Genomic DNA, 21,368 nt, shown 5'->3' with positions numbered 1-21,368 from the left:
TATGCTGATTGCTGAGTTTTCTGAAAAAAATGTACCAATGTAAAGCGTACAATATATTCTATTGTTTCAAAAGCATATCTTGTAGGTACGAGTAAGAATGCGTTGTGCGAAAAAGTTTTTATTCTATATTAGCATTCAGTCCTAATGCACGTTTTCAAGGTTACCAACATGTATTTATCTAACTCCACTGCCCTTTTGACACTTCGAAGCATAGTTTGGTGGTATACAGCAACCATGCACGCTGACAACTAATTTAGTAGTCTAAATTGTTTTTTTGCGTTGATATTGCTATGAAATGGTTCAAAGGATACAATTCTAATTGGCCTTGTTGAAAACAGTGTTGTGCCTTTACAGCAGATGGTATATGCTAGACAGAAAAGCCAATGCCTGCATTAAAATGCACGTAAATGGAACTGCAATAGATGAGTATATTAAAGTCTTTAAACAGCCCTGTGCCTGTTGCTTGGTTTCAGCATTTGTGTGGTGTGCGGTGGAAAAACCCAGATCCGCGGAATCCCATTTTTCCTATTGAACACCTGTCAACCTCAAAAGATGATGCTAGCAATTTCAACACCAATGACTTCTATTTATCAAATAGAATTTTATTCTTTATTGCAAAGTCTGGAGCAGAACTCACTGAAGAACCGTTCTATAGCGTCTTTTTTCCAGCATGTGCGTGGCTGTTTGATGTCACAATATCTCGACGGACCCTGATTATGTTGGCCGCGTCTGTGTATGTTGGGAAAATCATGAAGGTAATTTGTCGTATTTACAATGAATTGCCTGCATCAATACATGATTTCTCAGGTTGTCTTGCTTTGCAGGGCATCATTAAGCAACCGATCCCAGCTTCTCCGCCAGTGATCAGGCTAGTTGAAGCAGATAATTTAAAGTACGGCATGCCTTCAACTCACACAGTGGCAGCTGTAATTGTTCCGTTTTCGTTGCTCGTGTTTGCTTCTGAACGTTATCAGGTACGGAGATCATATGATTGCTTTTGTTCATAGGAGAAATATCACCAGGTTAAACAGGTATACATACATGCATGTGTGTTGACAACACCAATCATCATCCGAATTTGGTTTTGTCCCCACTAATGGGGGTGGCCGATTTTTTCTTTACAGCGATTTTCTTCACCTCTTTTGTCCATCGCATCTTCCTCAAGTTCGACCATGTCTGTCTTATCTTTCATCTGTTCTTTTCATGCTCATTTTGGACTTTCCCGTTTTCTCTTATCAACTTTTAAAGCCAATGCCTTGATCGAAGAAAATTTCATTCCTTCCTTAGCACATACCCAAACCATCTTTATGGTTTATTTTTATTTTTGACCACCAAAGCGAAACATAGTATAGGCTACGCGGTACGCCATAACAATGCAGTTATCCAAAAAAGATACCCAAAAGGATCTCTTTTTCGTTGCAATTAATTTCCGCTTCTTCCGCACAGGTGCCTGTTAGACGTGGTGCTGCGCTTGCTGCCATATGGTCGTCAACGGTTGTGATAAGTCGCTTGTATCTTGGCATGCACAACATTCTGGTAAGGATAATTGCCAACTCTTTTTCACCTGTGTACGCGTTGGTTGTACAAGATGATCTATATAATATTATGAAACCTAGCTTACATTACACTATGTCGTCGTGTGAGCCTCTGGGACCGAGGGTCTATCCTTTTACCACCCCAGATTCACGATGTTCTCGGACTATGCTGAAAGGCCACTAGAGAGCAGCCTGTCTTTGGTTTCATCATCCAAAACACGAAGACCTTCCACTCTATTAGGTATCTTGACATTACACTAATTGAAAGGATGCTTTAGCTCCTAGATTAGACCTTTTATGGTGGCATGTTATGAGAAAAGTTTTTCTTTTAAAAAATTAATCAAAATTGATTTAGGTGCAATGTAGCCTATTGGGCTGCTTTTACAGCAATTTCACTTCGCGGAGTCTAAACATTTAGATAGCGTTTAAATTTAAGCCGTTTGTGTTTGACATGATTTGCCAATAATAACTGCAAAAGCTGCGCTAGCAAGTTAGCCTTTTATATGAATGCTTCATGTTTGCGGGTTCCGTTTATAGTACTAAGTTATACTTTATCTATGACACAAATTCTTTATTTTCAAGTCGAATCATCTCATTATAAAATGTCTTTAAGGAAACCACAGCCGGAGTAGTGCTCTCAATCCTGATGCTTTCTTTACATCCTGTTGTTACCTGGCTTGAAGGAGCCCACGTGAATTCCGGTTCATTTGCGTCATCTGCTGTTGGTGTTGGTTCTTTTGTCTTGGCAAGAATGTTATTCTTCCTCGACAATGGGTGTAATCAAACTGCCGGTCTGCATACTACCCACAGCGATACAGTGGAGATATTAGGCTGGTGTTCGGGTGAGTACGGTGAAATACTGTAAATTGTTGCTTGCGGAGTTGGAAATGGAAATTTATCTTTGGCCTTTGATAATTTGTTCAGTGACCAGTGCTTTTTTGGCAAAGTTTTTAAGAAATTGGAACGGACGGGAAAGTAAGGAAGCCAATCTTCGTGTCCACCTTTAGATGTGCCTTTAAGTGTCTTTCCAAAGACACAGCCACATGCTCTTCAGCGGTGTGGAACCAGCGTCTTTCAAATGTCGAGCCAGTGCTTTCGGCATGTTCTATTGGCTATATGATGTGTATTAGGCTATATGGTGGATTTAACATTTTTGCCTGTGTTGCTTTTTAGGTTTTCTTATTGGTTCTAAGTACTCGATCTGTAGGAATTTATTGGCCGAAACATCCCCAGATGCGTCGCATGCAGCTGCAATCAGCTACTCAATTATTCGTTGCTTCTTCCGATTCACTGCTGGTGCTGTAATACTTACTCCTGTTACTTTGCTATTACGGAAGTTGTTACTTTGTGTATTAATTCGCGTACATGGTGTTTCTGACATTGATGCCAATGAAGTAAAACGTAAACGCACAATACAGTTGCCTTACAAGTTCTTTCCTGAATTTTTGTCTGCCTTGATCAGCACTGTTGTCGTTCCGCCAGTGCTGCAATATTTACAATTTTGGTGATATCACAAAGAGTTGTATGTTGCATTGACTGCGTTTTTACAGAAGTAATATCTTGTTCGAAGTTGCCTACATTACGCGGTAATCTCAAAAACTTTACCATTTTCTTACGATATTTATTTTGTGTAGCCTACCAAATTTTTCTCAATCATGTTCTGATGTACCCTTTCTCCGTATCGCTTTGTTAAATCGTTGAATCAAGCAATGTTAGTTGCGGTTTAATACTTAATCTTAAATGTTTCGACATTGCCATTGCCCAAGGTGCCTTATTGCTTCATTTATGCATGCGCGAATATTGAAATAGCCATTCCTCGGTTATGTCTTATTGACTGATCATTTTGTGAACGAAATTTATACCACAATTGTAAAACGAAACTAAAACAGTTACGTACCATAAGAAGCGTTTTTGAAGCTTATTAAATTTTATTGTAAAATTAAGCCCAAAGAAATATTTTCATAATCTTCCATGTTTTAGGTCGTCATAAAGTTTCTATGAGATTTTTAAATGAAGACTGGCAGGGGTTTGTATCTGAATTGTTTTTACAACAAGCTCTTGTTTTTGTTATTTCATGTCTTCCTAGATCGGTTGTTATTGTTTTACTATTTTTATATCAGGGAATCGTATTTTTTTGTGAAATCTATGATTTTCTGCTGAAAGTTGTGCATTTCTGGTATTGCCGTGTTGTTACAGATAACTGATTACAATACAGTAAATATTATACAGAATAACTGATTACAGTAGTATAATCCCTACTGGTGACATGACTAAAAAAAAAGTTATTAAAAATTGGTGATTTTGTTCATAAGGACTTTAGGTAATATTGTGAAAAATAATCTTAGCTGTCAGAGTGCTGGAAATTTATTTGCAAGCTTGCAGTAAGGCTAGCCTGCGGTCAGTCTTCAGATATGTTTCACTAAACAAAAACATTCCCACAACCCATAAAGGTGCCTGGTGTTGAGCGTGAAACTGGCATTCAAATCGAATAGCTACTGCTTGAATTTGTTGTGAACTATCGGTCGCCATAGGTAGTAGAGCAAACATCTTCCAGTTGATGTAGAGCTAAAAGCGGTAGCCCACACACAAGCACATCTTTGGGGCATCGGTTACTTTATGGGCACCCCCGCGCTGGTGAACAGAGTCCACCCGACAGCTCAGTTGGCTAAGCGCATGACGAAACGTAGCTCAAGCAGCTCTGGTTTGGCTCTTGGAAGTGTGCGCTTGAGCAACCGCAGTTTAAAGATTGCTCTCCATTCACCGACACCTAGTTGGAGTAGTTCCAGACAAGCGAAAACTTCGCTCGGTGATCGGGTCTGCGTCTGGTTCAAACCCTTGCAAGTATGCGAGACTGCCAGGATTAGCTTAAGCTCTGCAAGAAGCTTTTCCAATCCGAGGATAAAGATTTAATCAATCATTAAAGTTGACTTTGAAAGCTTAGCCATGGGCTTCTTAATAGTAGGATCTGGACTGGAAACTGAATTTCTGATGTGACCAAACAGAGGCCAAAGGTTTATCGCACACTAAGTTGAAATGCAGACTCAAATATTCATATGCGATAGAAATAATTTAATATACGAAAAGTAAGATGGCGTTCTGTGGATTATCGTGCTGCTGGTTTCAAATTTAGTGAATTAGGTTCGATTCCCTGGCAAGTCAAATAGTACAATGTTATGTTAATGGTAACTGTAAGCTTAAATAATTCAATAAATTTGGCATACAGATATTTGCAATATAGTTCAAGATTTAAGAGGAAGAGAATGTTTACATTAGCAGTGGCACTGGGTTCGATTCGTAGACAAGATGCATGAAAATAAACGTAGGCATGCAAAGTGCGGAAAACATTTACACCACAAATTGATAAATAACTTTCAAGTTTGCTGCAAAATAACTCTTTTTGGTACGGATTGTCATTTTTACTTAGCCGAAAGTTTTTTAATTTTCTTTAGAAGTATTCGCATCTTTTTCAGTAATTCGACATAAATTTTTGCACGTTCAATTATGAAAGCGTGTGGCGATTCCTTCAATAATGTAATGATTACAGTTGCACATAGCTGGAACTGAAAAAGGTGGCACAAGACAAGAGTTCCTTCATGAAAAGTTAATAAAACAAGCAGCCTTTTATATATTTCTCGTGGGTTTAAACCGCAGAACAAGTCTTTGTAATAATTGTAACACAAGCTTGCAATTGTAACACAGGCTACGTTGGCCTACCTGAATTTTGTTTTAATTTCATATCATCTTCACTGTTATTTATTTATTATTATGTCTTTTTCTCAAATTAGCCAATTATAATTAAGTTATCATTGATGAGTTAAGGGGTGGCTGCTTGACTTGAAGACCTTGAATGGTCACTTCGCAACCTCCCGCTGTTGTGATGCTTTCATCATTTTTTTTTTTTTAATTGTAATCATTTTAACAGTTTTGCTATGTACATTGTGTTTTGTCTTGTTGCGCATCTTTTTCGCAGCAGCTAATAAACATCTATCTATCTATCTTTCACACCTCAGCAAAGATTTTCCAGCAAAGGAGGCCAATGTTGTGTATTTCTTCAGTTGGTCGCCAGAGACCGCCTCGACTAACTTCTCGAAAAAAAGAGTTGATATGTTCTGGAAGATCTGCTGTAAATTCTACTACCATTTCAACAGTCGCTTCTTTGCAGGAATTGCATTTGTACGACTTTACTATCGACTGACAGCAGTAGCCGGTAACGTAATATATTATGACTTCATCAGTTTCAGGTGACGCGACATTGAAAAGAAGTTTAGCTTGCAGGGTAGCAGCCATAGATGTTACCTCTTCCAGGGTTGTACCACTGCTTGATTTGGAGGCTTTATCAATGTCAGTGATTGAAATTCCAGAATATTTCAAAAAAGAAATAGCTTGGAGTTTACGATCCCTTTCAAAACTCTGTCGCATGGAAATGAAATAATTTGCTCCACTGAGCTTTCGTATGTGCCCAAGGGCGCCGAAGCGATTTTTGACTGGGGGGGGGGCAGGATTATGAAAAAAGGACACTTTTGTTGCTAAAAGGCTATTTTTTTTAAGTTTTAACATAAGATATAGCGATAATGCTCATCTATGAGCTCATTATCGAGTAATGATATAATAAGTGTCCCGTATACAAAGAACAATGGCACGAAAGGGCATCATGATATGTTATAATGATGTAACCTACTGTACTGTGAATCTGTGATACAAACTTTTGTGTCGTGAATATTATTTTGAGGCAATAATGAAAGATTGCAATTAGGCTAAAAGCGAATAGCTGAAATTGTAAAATTGTAAAATGTGTAGTAGCTTGCATGACCTTAAAAGGGCACAATTTCCCCCTCGGCCACCCCCCTATTCTACAGAAAAATTGACGGTAGGGGGTATCCGCCCCTTCCCCCCCCCGCTTCCGGCGCCCCTGTATATGCCCAAATCACCGTTCAATATTGTCCGACGTGATTTCGCTTTGTCTGGCGTTTTGTTGTCTTAATCTTTTGTCAAAACGAAAACTCGCTTTCACGCAATACGATCTGGCCTCTGTTTGGTCGGCAGTAATTGCACTTATCGCACTGTTTCCTGTCCAGATCCTACCATTCAGAAGTCCATGGCTTAGCGGTGGACGTCGGTGTAATAGCACCTGGACTAGAAGCCAAACGTTAGGCCTCATTTTGACAGCAAACAGGGTTGCCATATTGGTGGTTTTAACGCCAACTTTTAAAAACTTGACAGTTTTTAATGGACTGTCAGGTTAAAACATGGCATGGTCACAACACCGTAGCCTAGACTGTGGTGGTATTCATGTTGTTGACTACATCAGCCTAAAACACAATATTATGAAAAGCATCAAGATTTGGAAAAAGTTGCCTTTTCAAACCTGATATTTTTGTAAATAGGCTACTGCGCATTGATAAAACAGTTTTTTAAACTATTTACAATGCTGAAAAAAAATTAAAAAATGCTAAAAATACATCAAAATGCCAAAGCCAAAATAGCCTGCCAAACGCAATAAAAAACTCTCAAATTTAACGTTAAAACCGCCAATATGCAATCCTGTTGGTAGCAAAGATGAGGTCTAGCGTTTGGTTTCTACTACAGATAATATTATAGTGACGTCCACGGTAGTGAGATGGCGTAGCGGATAAGACGTTGGCTTTCCAATCATGCAATCCTTGTTGTAGAGAAACAATGCTCACCTCTACCCAGGGTGTAATAAATTGGGTGGGCATAGTTGCTAAAGGAATGACGGCCGAAAGAAAGGACTGGCCACCTTATTTTCGTTTGTGCCGACGGCTTAGCACAGTGAGAACCTTATCTTCTCTTCTCCCGATGTTTGGATCTAGTATGGGACTCACTTTATCACGCTTAGCCTGCAGGTTAAGAGGTGATTTGGGCCCTGTACCAATGAAAGTTTTGGGTTCAAAATCAAGACACCTGGTCTATCGATGTTTGTAAAAAATAGGCCTATATTTAAAGGCAAAGTGGCTTAATGTTGAAGTGATATGATCGTAGCCTAAAGTGATGTTGTATTAAACTTGGTTGAAGAAAATCCACGTTTAACTTTCGGCTTCAATTCGAACCATATTTCTACGTACCGTACTTCTTGTTTGTATAACTTAAGTATAAGTGACGATTTTTCGTCATGAAGCTGAGATACCCTAAATCTCTGGCTTGAAGAGCTCTGTGTAAAGACACAAACTTTCTAAGACAACCGTTCTAAATGCACAAAGTTCTCTCAATTCTTCGGTAGCCATTTTGATGCAAACACCTTTGAACATGACGCTGTCTTTATCTTAATACACGCTTTCTTTTTGCAAATGTTAGGCAATTGTATGGACCCTACAGCTGCAAGTTGGAGCAAAGCTGAAAGAATGCTAATGGAAAACATGGAAAATATTACATAACTAGTCTAGGCTACCTAAACTAAAATCGTCAGATAAAATTCCACTTGCACAACACTGTAAACTGAAAGCAAAAAATGAGTCAAAACATGAGAAACAAACACAAAGCCATCGGCAAAGCTTGGCCTAAACTGTGCTGTCAGTAAGAAGGACAGTGCGCGACAAGATGAGCATGCAAGCAGCAGACCTATCCTCTCCCCTCAAAAAAGTGTTTTGCATGCCACGATATAGTAGGACTACCATATGTCCTCTTTTAAGAGGATTTGTCCTCTTTTTTGAAGAAAAATAAATTGTCCTCTGAGGACACCCAAAAATGCTCAAATGTCCTCTTTTTTTTACATTTTCAGTTTTCTTGCTCATATTTTCAACAAGATTTCATTGTTATGTGACTTTTTCGCAATGTCCAACCATTTCTGTACCAATACAACATTCTGATTTAATTATAGATTTAAAAAAAACATCAACGTTCTATTTGATCCGCTGTTCTAAACAAATCTTAGATGTTCATTGAAACATACTTGGCCTACATTGCTTTGCGATTGTCTTGAAAGCCAAATAATGGTCAGCGATGAGTGCGAGTGTAACTGCAAATCCACTTGTGAGGAAATTTCCTCATTCGAGGAGATCTGATCAATCAATTTAAGAAAATTAAGAATTGGACAAATTTAAAAAAAAAATAAGAAAATTAAAAAATGGAGTAAATCACAAAGAAATGAAACATTAAAAAATGCAAAAACTTGCAAAAGAGTTTGATATATTTACATTTTGAGGTTCTCACACTTTTACAATAAATTATTATTTTACCCAGATCTATTTTGTATTGATTCGGCGCTTGTAAACGTTGCTGATTACCAACTTAATAGTTTGGCTAATTTTTCAAGTGAAGCAAATCGAAAAACAATCCAAAGTGAACTATGCATGACATAGGCTATAGCCTATTTCAAAATAAATCGTGGCAAGGATAATTACAACTTATGTGAGTGCAAATGTAGATTGACTTTAATCTATGATGCAGCCACAATGGTACAAGGAAAGAAACAGCCTTTTAGTTGAGTCTGTCCTTAGCATCTCATTGACAGCTGTATACAGCTTCATATATATTTCGTGCAAGTAATTTTATGATTTCGTTAAAGCTGATCCTTTTTTTTCTGAATAAAGTTAAGGCATGGCTACATGCAGATAGGCCTACTGCCTGATTTGTCACATTTTTATGACATTATCACATCACATTTTCGTTTTGTTACACAAATCTAACAAATCGGCTTTCGACAAACAAACAAACTTGTCTGTTTTTTGCTGTATCTTTTCCTGCATAGGTCTATAATTATCCAAAAGGATGTAAAAAATTCTTCATACGTGACATTCTACTTGTATTTTACTCGCTGGCGAAACGTGTCCTCTTTTTAGGCGATGAAAATATGGTAGGCCTACGATATAGGCCCCGCCAAAAGACATGTGAAAACACCAAGCTATTTGAGTTTGAAGCTTTTAACTTCTGAAAGCCTTCTGGAATTATGTTTGGAGCAGTAGGGGATCTAGAAAAATAGCCTACATCCGAAGGGAGCACCAGAGTGTTTAACAATAAAAATTTCGTGATATAAAACTGACCAGGTAAAAGTCAAGGTCTAAAAAAAAGAATAGTAGCCTATAGTAGGGGGTCTAGAGGACTTGCCTCCCAGATTTAAGCTTGTTTTGACCGTTTTTTGTGCATTTGTAGGCCCAATAGTATTTTTTTTATCAAGACGCACATTTTGCATTTGACAATATCATCAAATTAAAATTGGATTACTCTAGAAGTTTTAGTGGCAACTTTTCGTTTAAACTTGAAATTACGTTTTCAATATTTTTGCTTTCACGGCCACTCAAGAACTTCAATAATCTACTCGTTGAAGGATTGTGTAGTGTTCGTTGTGTATAGGCTTGCAGTAAAATTTCAAAGATCCACCTGAGGTGTCCCAGCTTTCCGTATAAAGGCTAACTTATACAACATACATTTCACCTTATAGCCAACCTTTGGTTGGCCTACTGCAGAATATTGCAATAGGCCAATGTCTTACTTTTGCAAGAGAGTATAAACAGTTTTTCTTTCTTAAATTCACTGTTGAGTGTTGATACCTTTGTGTGCCCATGCCACCTGTTAGACTAAAATTGAGATTGGACAAGAGGGACAATTTACCAAAAATCTGAAAAACTGCGATTTTTTAGGGGCACGTTACCAAGTGCACTCCTAGATCCGCTACTTGTTTGGAAACGTAAATTTATTTGTAAGCCTATACCACAATACGTGAAACATTAGCCGACCAGAGAATCTACCTACCTTGCTTAATCGTAGCCCTATTTTCAAAAACATTGTATGAAGTTGATGTGTTCCATCGGTAGCGACCCCCTATAGTTTTACATGCCTCGCGGTTTGGCAAGCTTTTGTCATAATTGATACCTGGCTCCGAGACAGGTAGAAAGATATGACATACCGCAAGTAACAAGAATGTACATTGTGCAAAGCAAAGGGGCCTTTAACTCCATCTAGAAACACATAATTAGCGTCTGATCAGACGTCTGAATGTTATTCTAACCTTATCACGCTTGAAGGATGGGTTAGTGAGCTCCTAACCCAATAGCCTAAGCTGGTTAATTCAGTGACTAAGGAAACCATTCAGTAATCGTTCATGCACAACTACATAGGCATTCTTCAAATGTTTCGACAACTTTTCTTGATTAGTCCAACTGCTTTGAAGCTTGGAGCTCACGTGCCAAGCTAGTTGTTCGATGTGTTGTACAAAACAATGATCTATTACAAGCGCAGCTATTTTCGGCCTAATAAAACTTCGTCTTTGTCAGCAGTCAGTAATTGTTGCATTTCTGCACCACAAAATAGCACATCAAGAGTTTAGCTTTAGCGCCAGCTGCCATTTCTGTTGCGTATTTCAAAAGATTTTTTTTATAACTATTCAAGGAGGTGAAGGGTCCTTAGCTTCAAAACAATTTCAAAAATGTAGCGACAAAGGTGCAGCTGAGTTTGTTTTTTATAGGCTACTGCGCTATGTCATAACAAAATACCTGATCTGTCAAATTAAGCTCCTTGAAGTGTCAAACTTGTTACATATGTCAGCAAGAAAGAGTAGTCAAATGACGTTGAAGATTAATCAAACAATAAAACCATAAAGTAAGTTTAGTTTTATTTCAAAATTTTACAACAAAATATCAGGGAATATTCAAAGAAAATCATTTAAAAAAAGTAATGGACAATTGACGTAGGATATATGTTAGATTACAAGGATGTTACTCGTCAAAGTGATTTGCTACAATTGCGCTAATTTCTATTTTGGTTAAAACTGAAGCGTTGTTTGAAAACATACGATAGAGATTATTATCTGATGAAAAACAACAAACGTAAAGAAAAAGATAACCAACAAATCAAAACATCGTACTTTTGGTGATGCTGTCTGGGATTTTGGAAAGCTTTACAACAAAACGCTACTTTAGTTGTTGGCAATGTTGCAAAGTTAGCAGCACCTGACGAAAAAATTAAATTCCCACCCTGTCATAAAAATTCTAATAAACTACATTTTGGCCTTGCAAACCCACAGTAGACTACTCCAAGTATTAAAATCATTTGTTACGACATGCAGGTCATACACAGCGATTGATTTAAAACTCAAGGTAGAAACTAAAATTAAAACTCACAAGAAAAAACTACGAACAGCTATGAACTATGACATCTTTAGCCTTGTAGCCAAAGGAAAGAAACATTGATGATAAAATGAGTACGGTAGCTATATGTTTATTGATGTACAAGTTAACCGTTTGTAACAATAACATAATTTACCATACACAATTACACATTGCGGAAAAAGTGTCGTTGAAAATCATCGACAATGTGTGGCCTACAAATCGTTTTCTGCCTTTCCGAAACAAATGAAGTGTCAAAGCAAGTGAAGTGTCATCCTAAAAGAATATAACTTAGACAAGTCATACCATTTGCGTTGAGAAAATTTTATAATTTTACTGTACAAAAGTTTTAAAATGGTTGCTACCATTAACTGAACACCAATTGAGCGTACAGGGGTTAGTTGCACTCCAGCAAAGCCGTAGACCTATAACCGCTCCATATTCCACTATGCCGTGTTGATTAATCAAAAAATAAGTTATAAAGGCAAAGAAAAATGTCATTTTACTATGCCATTATTTTATATTCAAATTTCCATACTTTCACTAATTTTGTTTCTTTAACGTATTTATTGAAACCAAGTGTATTTGATGAATCATAAACTTTTTTACATACAAAAATAGTATTATATTAAATGTAAACAAAGCAAACGGCATCCTACACCTATGCAGCACAGTTTTAGGTACGAGATATGCTGAATTGTGACGCTAGTCGCTAGGGTAGGCAATAAAACCGATATATACCTCTTGACTAGAGTGTTCGAGACCTTTGGACTTTTGCGAAAGCGTTTGTATCTCCCTTTTGAATACTTTAAGTGTGTGTGGCTCGATATTAAAAGATAGCTTATGTAACCCACAAGCGCCATTGAACTAGATTAAATTTTGTTAGTGTAAGTATGGAGAATTTCAGACAATTTTAAAGTGTATATACTTGTTTGTTTTAAAACTTCATAAGAAATGCATTGCATATTTACAGTCTGACAAACTTAAGAGGAAATAATTAAAAGGTATACTGTGACACAATAACTGTTATAGTTAGCATCCGATTGTCTCTCATCTGTCCTTTTCTGTTGTATGTGCTCATATCCACTTTCACCATGTACTCTACTGGCCCTGTTACCGGTCTGTTAAGAACCAAATAAGCCATGGGTCTGTACATGGAGGGCTGCCGTAAGCTGAACAAGGTTGTGTCCCCTTGTGGGATAGAAAAGTGATACTTTTGCCTTCTTCTTCTTGGGGAAAAGGATACACGGATAAGATTGGCAGGGGTTTCAAGACCGCTTGTAATGTCAACGTAATGAGACGAGATGCTTAGCGGTTGATTGCGGCATTCAGCGTATTTGGCATCGTCCCTAGCTATTCGTCTGCACCTTTTCCTTCGGCAAATATTGGTGGTGATTTGTCGATAACCAAACTCATCTGTTGTCATTAGCTTCCGATAAAATTCCCCGGGACAAGTAAACTGGTCCACGCACCTATGACCTCCGTGGGTGTTCACACAGGTGTCACGACGTCCACATAGCTTCTCACCATTAGAGTCGCATTCATTAATGTCATTGCAAGCATAATCCAGCCGATTGTAACTGCAGAAATATATACAAAGATTAATCACGGCTCTCGAGGCGAATAATACTGTTTATATTCTCGTATCAATGTCATAACAATGTCAAATAGCTGCAAAGAACGACAAAACATTTTGTTTTGAAAGTTTTAAAAGACTTTTTAAGTTAAGTTTCTGGTCAGACCGTCACCCTCTATTATATGACAGTTGATATGGTCAGACTACACCAACCACACTAACAAAAAACCTAACACACAACCTAACAAAAAAGTACATCACGTTAATTTCGCTAGACGTTATGACTGTGCAGCGAGTTGATATCGTTGTGCCAAAGAACATGAGAACATGGTATGAAATAATCATAAAATAGTTAGATTAGACCCACAGAAGCAGAATTTATTTACGAGCTTGTTTCACTTTTTTCTGAAGTGGATTCTCAATCTTGAAAAACGTCTTTTTATAATAAAGTTTTCTTTGTAGACTTCAAAAGGTAGCTACTGCTTATTCTTTGCTTTACCAATAAAAACCTGTGTGTCGTTACCAAGTCAAGTTAAAAATATAGTAGTAAAATGATCAAGGCACTGCTTACCCTGATGGACATTGACATGCAAACGACCCTGGTATGTTGAGGCATCTCCACTGGCACTTACTTCCTTCACCCAAACTACACTCTTGATTATCAACGCACACTCCTGCAAGAAAATTTGATAGTTACAATACAAAGCCGTTGTAACCCAGCTTGCATGAGTTACCATTGTTTCATATTTGCAACGTCGCTGGACGTTAAAACGACAAAAAGGCAGTTTTTGTTAGCGCAAGAGATCGTTTTATTACTCACAGATATCGACAAAATACGATATTTGGTGAAGCTGTTCCGTAATATACAGACATTGAATCAATGTAATAAAAGGGTAAATTGCTGACCAGGTGATGGTCTTCCATATTGCAAATTGGGTTTGTTTCTTTAACTTGTCTCAGTGGAAATAAGTTGTCAGAGATATAGCCACAACAACAAAACATAGATAAAAATCGAATTTTAACAAACTTATTAAAACCTTCCTGGAACAAAATTACAGTATAAAGGTAAACAACTCGTTTTACTGGCCTTTGTTGTTATATTATATGTATGTCTCAAATTAGCACAGTTTTGCTCAGAAATTGAGCTCTTCAACTATATAAAATTTCATGAAAATCTGTGACTATGGGTGACAAAATGAAAAAAATTCTGAATCATTTCATAAAGAATGACCCTAGAACTAGTTTTATTGTACTGGCACTGCACTCCGCCCTTCTTTTTCTTGCATAAATGTTTAGTTTACACAAGGAACACTAGTTTTTTCAAAAGTATATTATACTTTGCGTCATAAGTATTTCTATGCTAGTCTTTAATTTCACCTTACGTAATCACGTTCGCATGAGCAAGTTCTTTTCCCTAGCGAATGCACATTAAATCTAATGCGTCGTTCCTAATTCTTATTTTTGCAATTTGCAGAACTTAATTTCAAGGCTTAAAGGAGAAAAATATTATAATACCCCTATACCGCTCCTAACAAGTGTTTTCAAGTGTTTCCGAGTGGTTGATCACATGCGAATTGGGAACAGCTTTCATCTCTAGATCAATCTCTTAAATACACTTGGACTTAATGAGCCCTTTTAAGTATATCCTTCATTTCTTATTTTGATTGATTGATTGAGAGCATAATACCAACCCATAATAGCACTAATTAATTTCTCTAACCTTTTGTATCAGTATAGAAAGAAGAAGAACCAAGATTAATAATATGTTTAAGGCTAAGACAGCTGCTTAAACGAAACATCTTGGATTACAATGGAAAATTTTCATGTAGGTCTTTCTACATGCGTCTTACCGTTACGTTTGGTAAAGCCTCTGTGACATCGACAATAGTAGCTGCCTTGTGTGTTGATGCATTCTGAGTGTGCAGGACACTGGTCAAGGTCACATTCGTTTACATCAGTGCAGTATCTTCCGTTTGTTACTGTGTCTTTGCTGTATCCGTTCACACAAACGCATTCATATCCACCCACTGTGTTTCGACACTCCTCTCCCAAACCTAATCAAACAAAATCATTCAGTTATGTTAATTGGCTACCGTTTGTTGACGGTTTTGTATTTACTGGCAACACGTAGGCTAAACCGTGGAGGCTAAACTAAACCAAATTTATAATTGGATTTTTGTTGCTGATAAGCAAAAGAAAAATGCCATGTTTTTAAAATTCATGGCCGTTTAAAGAATCAAACTCCTCCTTTTTCTTACAATCCTACTTACCGACCGTGGTTCGTAACATATAATGACAGAAGAGTGTGCTTGGAAAAAAATATCAAAAAACTGATGCACTGAATTATCATTTTTACTACAGCAGTGTCCCCCTTAGGCCACTACAAAAGTGGACTATTACATACAGCCACACTATCAACCGTAGAACTATCAAATATTGTCTTGTTACAAGTAAATATTCAAATCGGAGTCATTCTCGTTATAGCGATTCAAGCCTCTTCTTTTAAGAGCCCTTCAAACAGTTCTTTTCAAGAGTTATTTCTTAGTGGCGAATTTCAACGAACGAAAGCCGATGAATTGTAAAATTGGGAAGTCTGGTGTATTAGCTAAAGCACATCGTAGCACTTCACTTCTTATGATATTTATCTGGCATTTTTGGGCGTTTGAATTGCGACGTCTGGCCGTATTCTCAGAAGTACGTAACTACCAGTTTCACATGTCTGCTGGCGCAACAAAACATAAGGGAATTTTAAAATTACGCTCAATAAATAAACAAACAAATACATTCCACCGAAGGTTTCCAGATATCAAAATCAGTCGTTTTTACATTGATTCAACGTCTGCAGAATGTAAAAATGGTGGATTTTGCTGTCTGGATTAAAGTTATTGGAAATGAATGCTAGCAAGGTTCGACATGTCAATTTCCAAGCTAGTACAGTAATTTATTAACAAGACTGTAAAAAAACCTCATGCGATAAATCCTCTTTATTGTTTTGCAGAGGCAAAACATCCGACCGTAATTGAAGATCGCACTCAAAATTGGCTGTGGTTAATCGGCAAATTCAAATTATTATGCTGTGCAAGCGTAAGACAAAATTCCAAAAAAATATTTTAAAGTTTTTGTTGCTGCAACATCACTATAGATCGTGTCAACAAAATAAGCAAGGTGATTCCTAGATAAAATTCTAGCGATCCGATAGCCAAAGGGCATTCTTCACTGTCTGCATGTGATGTTTAGGGTTGCAACTGGGAACCGGATTTTGTCATCAAGTTTATTCCAAACACAACATACGGTTGTGAGAAATTTTCTGCTCCTCACAACAATACTAGGAAATACTTTGGTGTTGTCTAGATTTTAGGCTACTGTATTACACCCATGAAAGATTTGAAGCAGAATGCTCATCACTGTTGACCTAACAGCAAACATTCTCGACAACTGTATTCACTTATATATGATGTAAGATATAAAGTATGCGACTTTTGACTTTTTACTGGGGTTAGTTTCTAGGTCAAGGTTTGTGTTTGCCCTCTTTTTGAGCGCAACCGTTTGATTTTTTTTGTAAGTACTGCCACTTGTGGTCCATGTGATCGGTGGGGTATCAAAGTTTCTTGCGTAATTTTTGCTGACCAATGTAACATTCTTGTGACAAATCAAGTTATACCTTGACACATTCCTTGTGTGCATTCATCCGAATCAACACACCGACCATTTCCAGTACTTTCATATCCAGGCTTACAACCGCAAGAGTAGCTTCCTCTTGTATTGATGCAAAATTGGTTGCTGTCGCATGGCGATCGGCTGCATTCGTTGATGTCACGGCAAAATCGCCCAATCTAGATTACAAATTAGTACACTGCAAAGGCATTTGTTGGTAAACATTCAATTATGCCGTTAATCAATTTAGCAAATTGCATGCATCTTCACTATCACTAACATTTCATGATAAATAGGAAATATTTAAACATGAAGCATCTTGAAAGGTTTCCGAAAATAAATTAAATTCTAACGCTCTTCAGCAACACTTTTTTCACCTTTGTCTCGCCGCCCTACTAATCCACAGTGATTATCGCCGTACCCGCTTAAGACCATCTAATTCTGCCTGCTTACCTCAATTGCATTAACTTATGGTAAGACATTGCACTGCAAAGTCAACACAAGTATGGGTGGCCTTAGCTTTATCAGACGGCAAAATCCGTCATTTTACACTGATTCAATATCTGCAGACGTAAAAATGACGGATTTCGCTGTCTGGGTTGTCATACCTTTGTGGTTCCTGGAGAGCAAATGCAAGAAAAGGATCCGACAGTATTGATACATCGTTCACTGCTTCCACAGTAACCCATAGCGCATTCGTCCACGTCCACACATTCACCTTGCATTGTTTACAGTGTTTTAAAATGATAATTGACACAAAAATCTAACACTGTCTTCATATCGTAACTTCGCGGCAAGGATGTAAAGTTGGTCTCTTATAAATTCGGAGTCGAAATATGGTATTTTTTGGTGAAATGCAAAACTGTCTGCAAAGTTTAAACACTAGAGTCGAAAAATTAGGAATTTTTAGCGAATCGGAAAAGAAATTTAACAGCACTTTACAGGCCCGTAACTAGCTTGGAGCAGCAGGGAGGGCAAAAAGTATTCTAGAGGGGGCCCAACTTTTACCTTCCGAATCATGTACGAAAACGACGTTTGTACACAATGTGGGTATATTCACGCAAGAACATTAATCGTAGGCCTAATACAACGTTTACATTAGACTAGTTTATCATAGAAACAGTCAGTGGCGTAGCCAGGAATTTAGAAAAAAAAGGGGGGGGGGGTTGACGGGCGGCGGGCAAAGCCCGACAGCGTCTTCGCCAAAAGCGACACCCAGCAGCGGGGGGTCTGGGGGGACCTCCCCCAGAAAATTTTGAAAAATTACTTTGAATTTGGTGCATTCTGAGAGCATTTTCAACAAACATGTGGGTATAAATATTCCTGTAAAATGGTACTGTCCGGTGGCATAGCAAAATGATAAGATCATGTTTTCTAGGGCATTTTTCGGTAATAAAGCTAAGTCTCTATGTTTTCTTGTTGCTAATTCCTGGCTGAGATATTTGAATGTTTGGTATTGGCAAAACTCGCTCTTTTAATGCAGTTTCGTTTAAAATTAGGCAAACTTTGTTTTAGAGACAACATTCTACCCAGTAGCGTAGCCAGAAATTTTGAAAGGGGGGGGGGGTTGACGACCCAGCGGCGGGGGGCCTCCCCAAAATTTTTTTAACAATTACTTTGAATTTAGTGCATTCTGAGAGCATTTTCAACAAAAATGTGGGTATGAATATTCCTGTAAAATGGTGCTGTCCGGTGGCATAGCAAAAGGATAAGATCATGTTTTTTTCGGCATTTTTCGGAAATAAAGCTAAGTCTCTATGTTTTCTTGTTGCTAATTCCTGGCTGAGATGTTTGGTATTGGCAAAACTCGCTCTTTTAATACAGTTTTGTATAAAATTAGGCAATTTTTTTTTAGACTAAGCATCAATCTCAATATCGTGACGTCACACGTGTGACAAAGGGGGGGGGGTTGCAACCCCCAACCCCCCCCTGGCTACGCCACTGATTCTACTACACCCTTAAACACACAATGTTTACAATTAAACACAAGAAAATTGAGTGTAAAACTGAAAAGTCAGCGAACAGAGCTAATTTAACATAATTTTTTTCAGGGGGTGCCAACGTTTTTGCAGGGGAGGCTTCGCCCTCCTGCGCCCCCCCTAGTTACGGGCCTGGCACTTTATAGGCTACTGGTACATAAAATAAGTGTTAATATTTCGCATTTTATATGAGGACCACCCTTAGTGAGGTTTTTAATATTATTCCAATGTCTTGGTGCGTTAAAACTCCACCACAAGCTTTGTGTTGAAAATATCATCATGTTAAGTAGAGCAGTACTTTTGTGCGAGTGTACCTGTGCTTTTGTTCAATTCAAAGCCGCGAGGACACACACAAAGGTAACTGCCCCAAAGGTTACGACAGCGTTGTTCAACTTTGCAAGGCGCTTGTTCGACGCACTCATCAATATCCACACAACCTTGGCTTTCGTGATATCTGCAACAAGATGAAACCATTACAACGACACTTCATTACCACACGTTACACTTTTGCTATGCTGCTGTACCTTGTACTGTACAGTGCGTACACTGTACAGAAAATATATTTGTAATAAGTTAAACTTTTATTCCATTTCGGGCTCAGCGGGCCTCAAAACCGCACCGACAGGATGTAGGGGCATTAGTTAGCTCCGTAAGTTTTTACAAAAAGCTTACTTTCATTAACATGTGTTCAGCGATGCATTGCACTTGAGCTGAAAATAATTTGGTGAATCAAAATAGAACTTTTTCAGCCAAACAAACTGAGGCATTTGACGAGGCTGATTAATTTTCACGCCCAGTGGTTTATCAGTTCTAAAGAACGGACTTTGATGTCGTGAAAGTGTTATTTGACACGGTTTAATTGTAACTACGGGTATTTGCAGGACAAGGAGGTAAAAGTATTTTAATGTTGTTTTGATATCACACCTTCCTTAAACAGCAAAGCAGTTTGAAGAACTGATTTATTTTTTTTCAATTACATCAGAGCAATCCAAAAGGGTGAGCTCAATGTAATCTAATAGCGATGTTATTCTTGGACCTATGAACGAGCAAGCAAGAAAATAGAAATGAAAGTTTAAAGCAACAAAGCGCAGACACGCAAAATTGACTAAATAACAACATGTTTTAAAATGTCAAATACTGCGTCAAATATTATTAAAAGAAGCAAATATGATATTCTTCATTTATATAGCGAAAAATAGATATATAAAGTACATGTACTTACAGTACTATTCTAACTGCAATTTTATCAACCTTTAATATAAAAAGTTCTTTTGACAATCATTACAAAAAATATAGGTCGTCACAGAAAAAAATATTTTTTCTGAACACTCGTAAAGCCAGAAAAAGAATTGCTAAGTTTTTTATGTGCGCTTCCATCTCGTTTCAAATTTACATCTTTGCAACAAAAATATCACTTGTTTTACGAAACAATAAGGATCAAAAGCACTGTTGTTGAAACAGGAAAAAATGTCAAATCGATGTCACGCGACCTACCTGAGTCCGGCTTCGCACAATCCGTTTAAAGTTTTCCCAGCTTCAACTGCATTGGAGTAAGCTCCAACTTGAGCCTTCGCATGGGTTGTTGCGAACGCAACCGTAAACGCCAAATATATCCACAGCATGGCCTGCTCTCGTATCCAGTAATAAATAAGTTATCCAAATGCTAGTGAGAAATTTCAGTTTAGTCTGAAATGTCTGGCACACGTCTTCGACCGAAATACAAAAAGTTTAAGTTTACTTTCTAGTCAAATGTAATAAAATTTTTGATTAAAATTCCTATACAGTTTACTCTTTAAAGTCTAAACTATGTAGGCTACCGCGATTCTGCTTCATTTCACTGCAACCTTTTAAAAAAATTTCTTATTTCATCACAAAATTAAACTGGAAGAAGAAAACGATTGAAAGTTGGAAAACGAGAGCAAGGAAGACTATGAAAAGACTATATAGCTAGCAGAAAGCCTCAGAACAAAAGAAGATGAAGCTGCTGATCAGAGTGATGTGGAGGACTGCAGTATGCATCTGCGATCTCACTTGAAGTAAAAATAAAACTCAAAGAAGAAGATTCCAGCAGCAAAGAAATGACGTCAAAAGACCCTAGCAAACTTTTATTTGTTGGGAGTTTACAAGAATCTTTACTTGCTTTGCGTGCACTCTGATTTGCAGGAACTCTTCTTATTTCTGGTGTTTTTTTGCAATCATAAAAATAAACTGTATTAGGCTACATTATATAAAATTGAGATTTCATGAAACTGCATCATAAAGTTAGGGTTAAAGACTGTCAAAAAGTTTCTGATAAAATTTCTATTTTTCAAAATAAACAGCAAAAAATATTAGAAGACCTTTTTTCTCTTCTTTTCCACCCAATCAGCAAAACCTGAAATCTGGTTTGCTAGTGACCTAAGTCCTGGAGGTACACTTTTTTTTAATGACATGCTTTCGTCTTTCTGCTTCAGTCTACGACTAAAAAGATGTTCTTAGGAGTGTAAACCGCACAGCCCGGTTCCTTTTTTCTTTTGTATGTTTTCATGCGTCCAATTCAAACAACTCGATCTTTTGTATGGCGGTA

At 37.5% G+C, this 21,368-nt stretch overlaps 2 protein-coding genes across 2 annotated transcripts; one reads left to right on the top strand and one right to left on the bottom strand.

Moving 5' to 3' along the window:
* The first annotated feature begins 417 nt into the window (after positions 1 to 417).
* Positions 418 to 3,827, top strand: LOC145780799 (sphingosine-1-phosphate phosphatase 2-like). Its single transcript, XM_082592440.1, has 5 exons — positions 418 to 755; positions 825 to 974; positions 1,447 to 1,536; positions 2,149 to 2,377; positions 2,709 to 3,827. Exons 1-5 carry the CDS (start codon positions 423 to 425, stop codon positions 3,041 to 3,043), a joined length of 1,137 nt encoding a protein of 378 aa, XP_082448566.1. The 5' UTR covers positions 418 to 422; the 3' UTR covers positions 3,044 to 3,827.
* A 7,262-nt stretch (positions 3,828 to 11,089) lies between these two features.
* LOC145780982 (EGF-containing fibulin-like extracellular matrix protein 2) lies at positions 11,090 to 20,503 on the bottom strand. The gene is made up of 7 exons (XM_082592671.1): positions 20,297 to 20,503; positions 19,117 to 19,256; positions 17,432 to 17,541; positions 16,831 to 17,002; positions 15,020 to 15,223; positions 13,741 to 13,843; positions 11,090 to 13,173 (listed from the first exon to the last, which is right to left on the bottom strand). Exons 1-7 carry the CDS (start codon positions 20,422 to 20,424, stop codon positions 12,591 to 12,593), a joined length of 1,440 nt encoding a protein of 479 aa, XP_082448797.1. The 5' UTR covers positions 20,425 to 20,503; the 3' UTR covers positions 11,090 to 12,590.
* Between the last annotated feature and the right edge of the window lie 865 nt (positions 20,504 to 21,368).

The sequence above is a fragment of the Aplidium turbinatum genome, chromosome 12 (assembly GCF_918807975.1).
Source record: "Aplidium turbinatum chromosome 12, kaAplTurb1.1, whole genome shotgun sequence".
NCBI classification, from domain to species: Eukaryota; Metazoa; Chordata; class Ascidiacea; order Aplousobranchia; family Polyclinidae; genus Aplidium; species Aplidium turbinatum.
The sequence above is the reverse complement of the archived record's forward strand: the minus strand, read 5'-3'. Positions and strand labels throughout refer to the sequence as shown.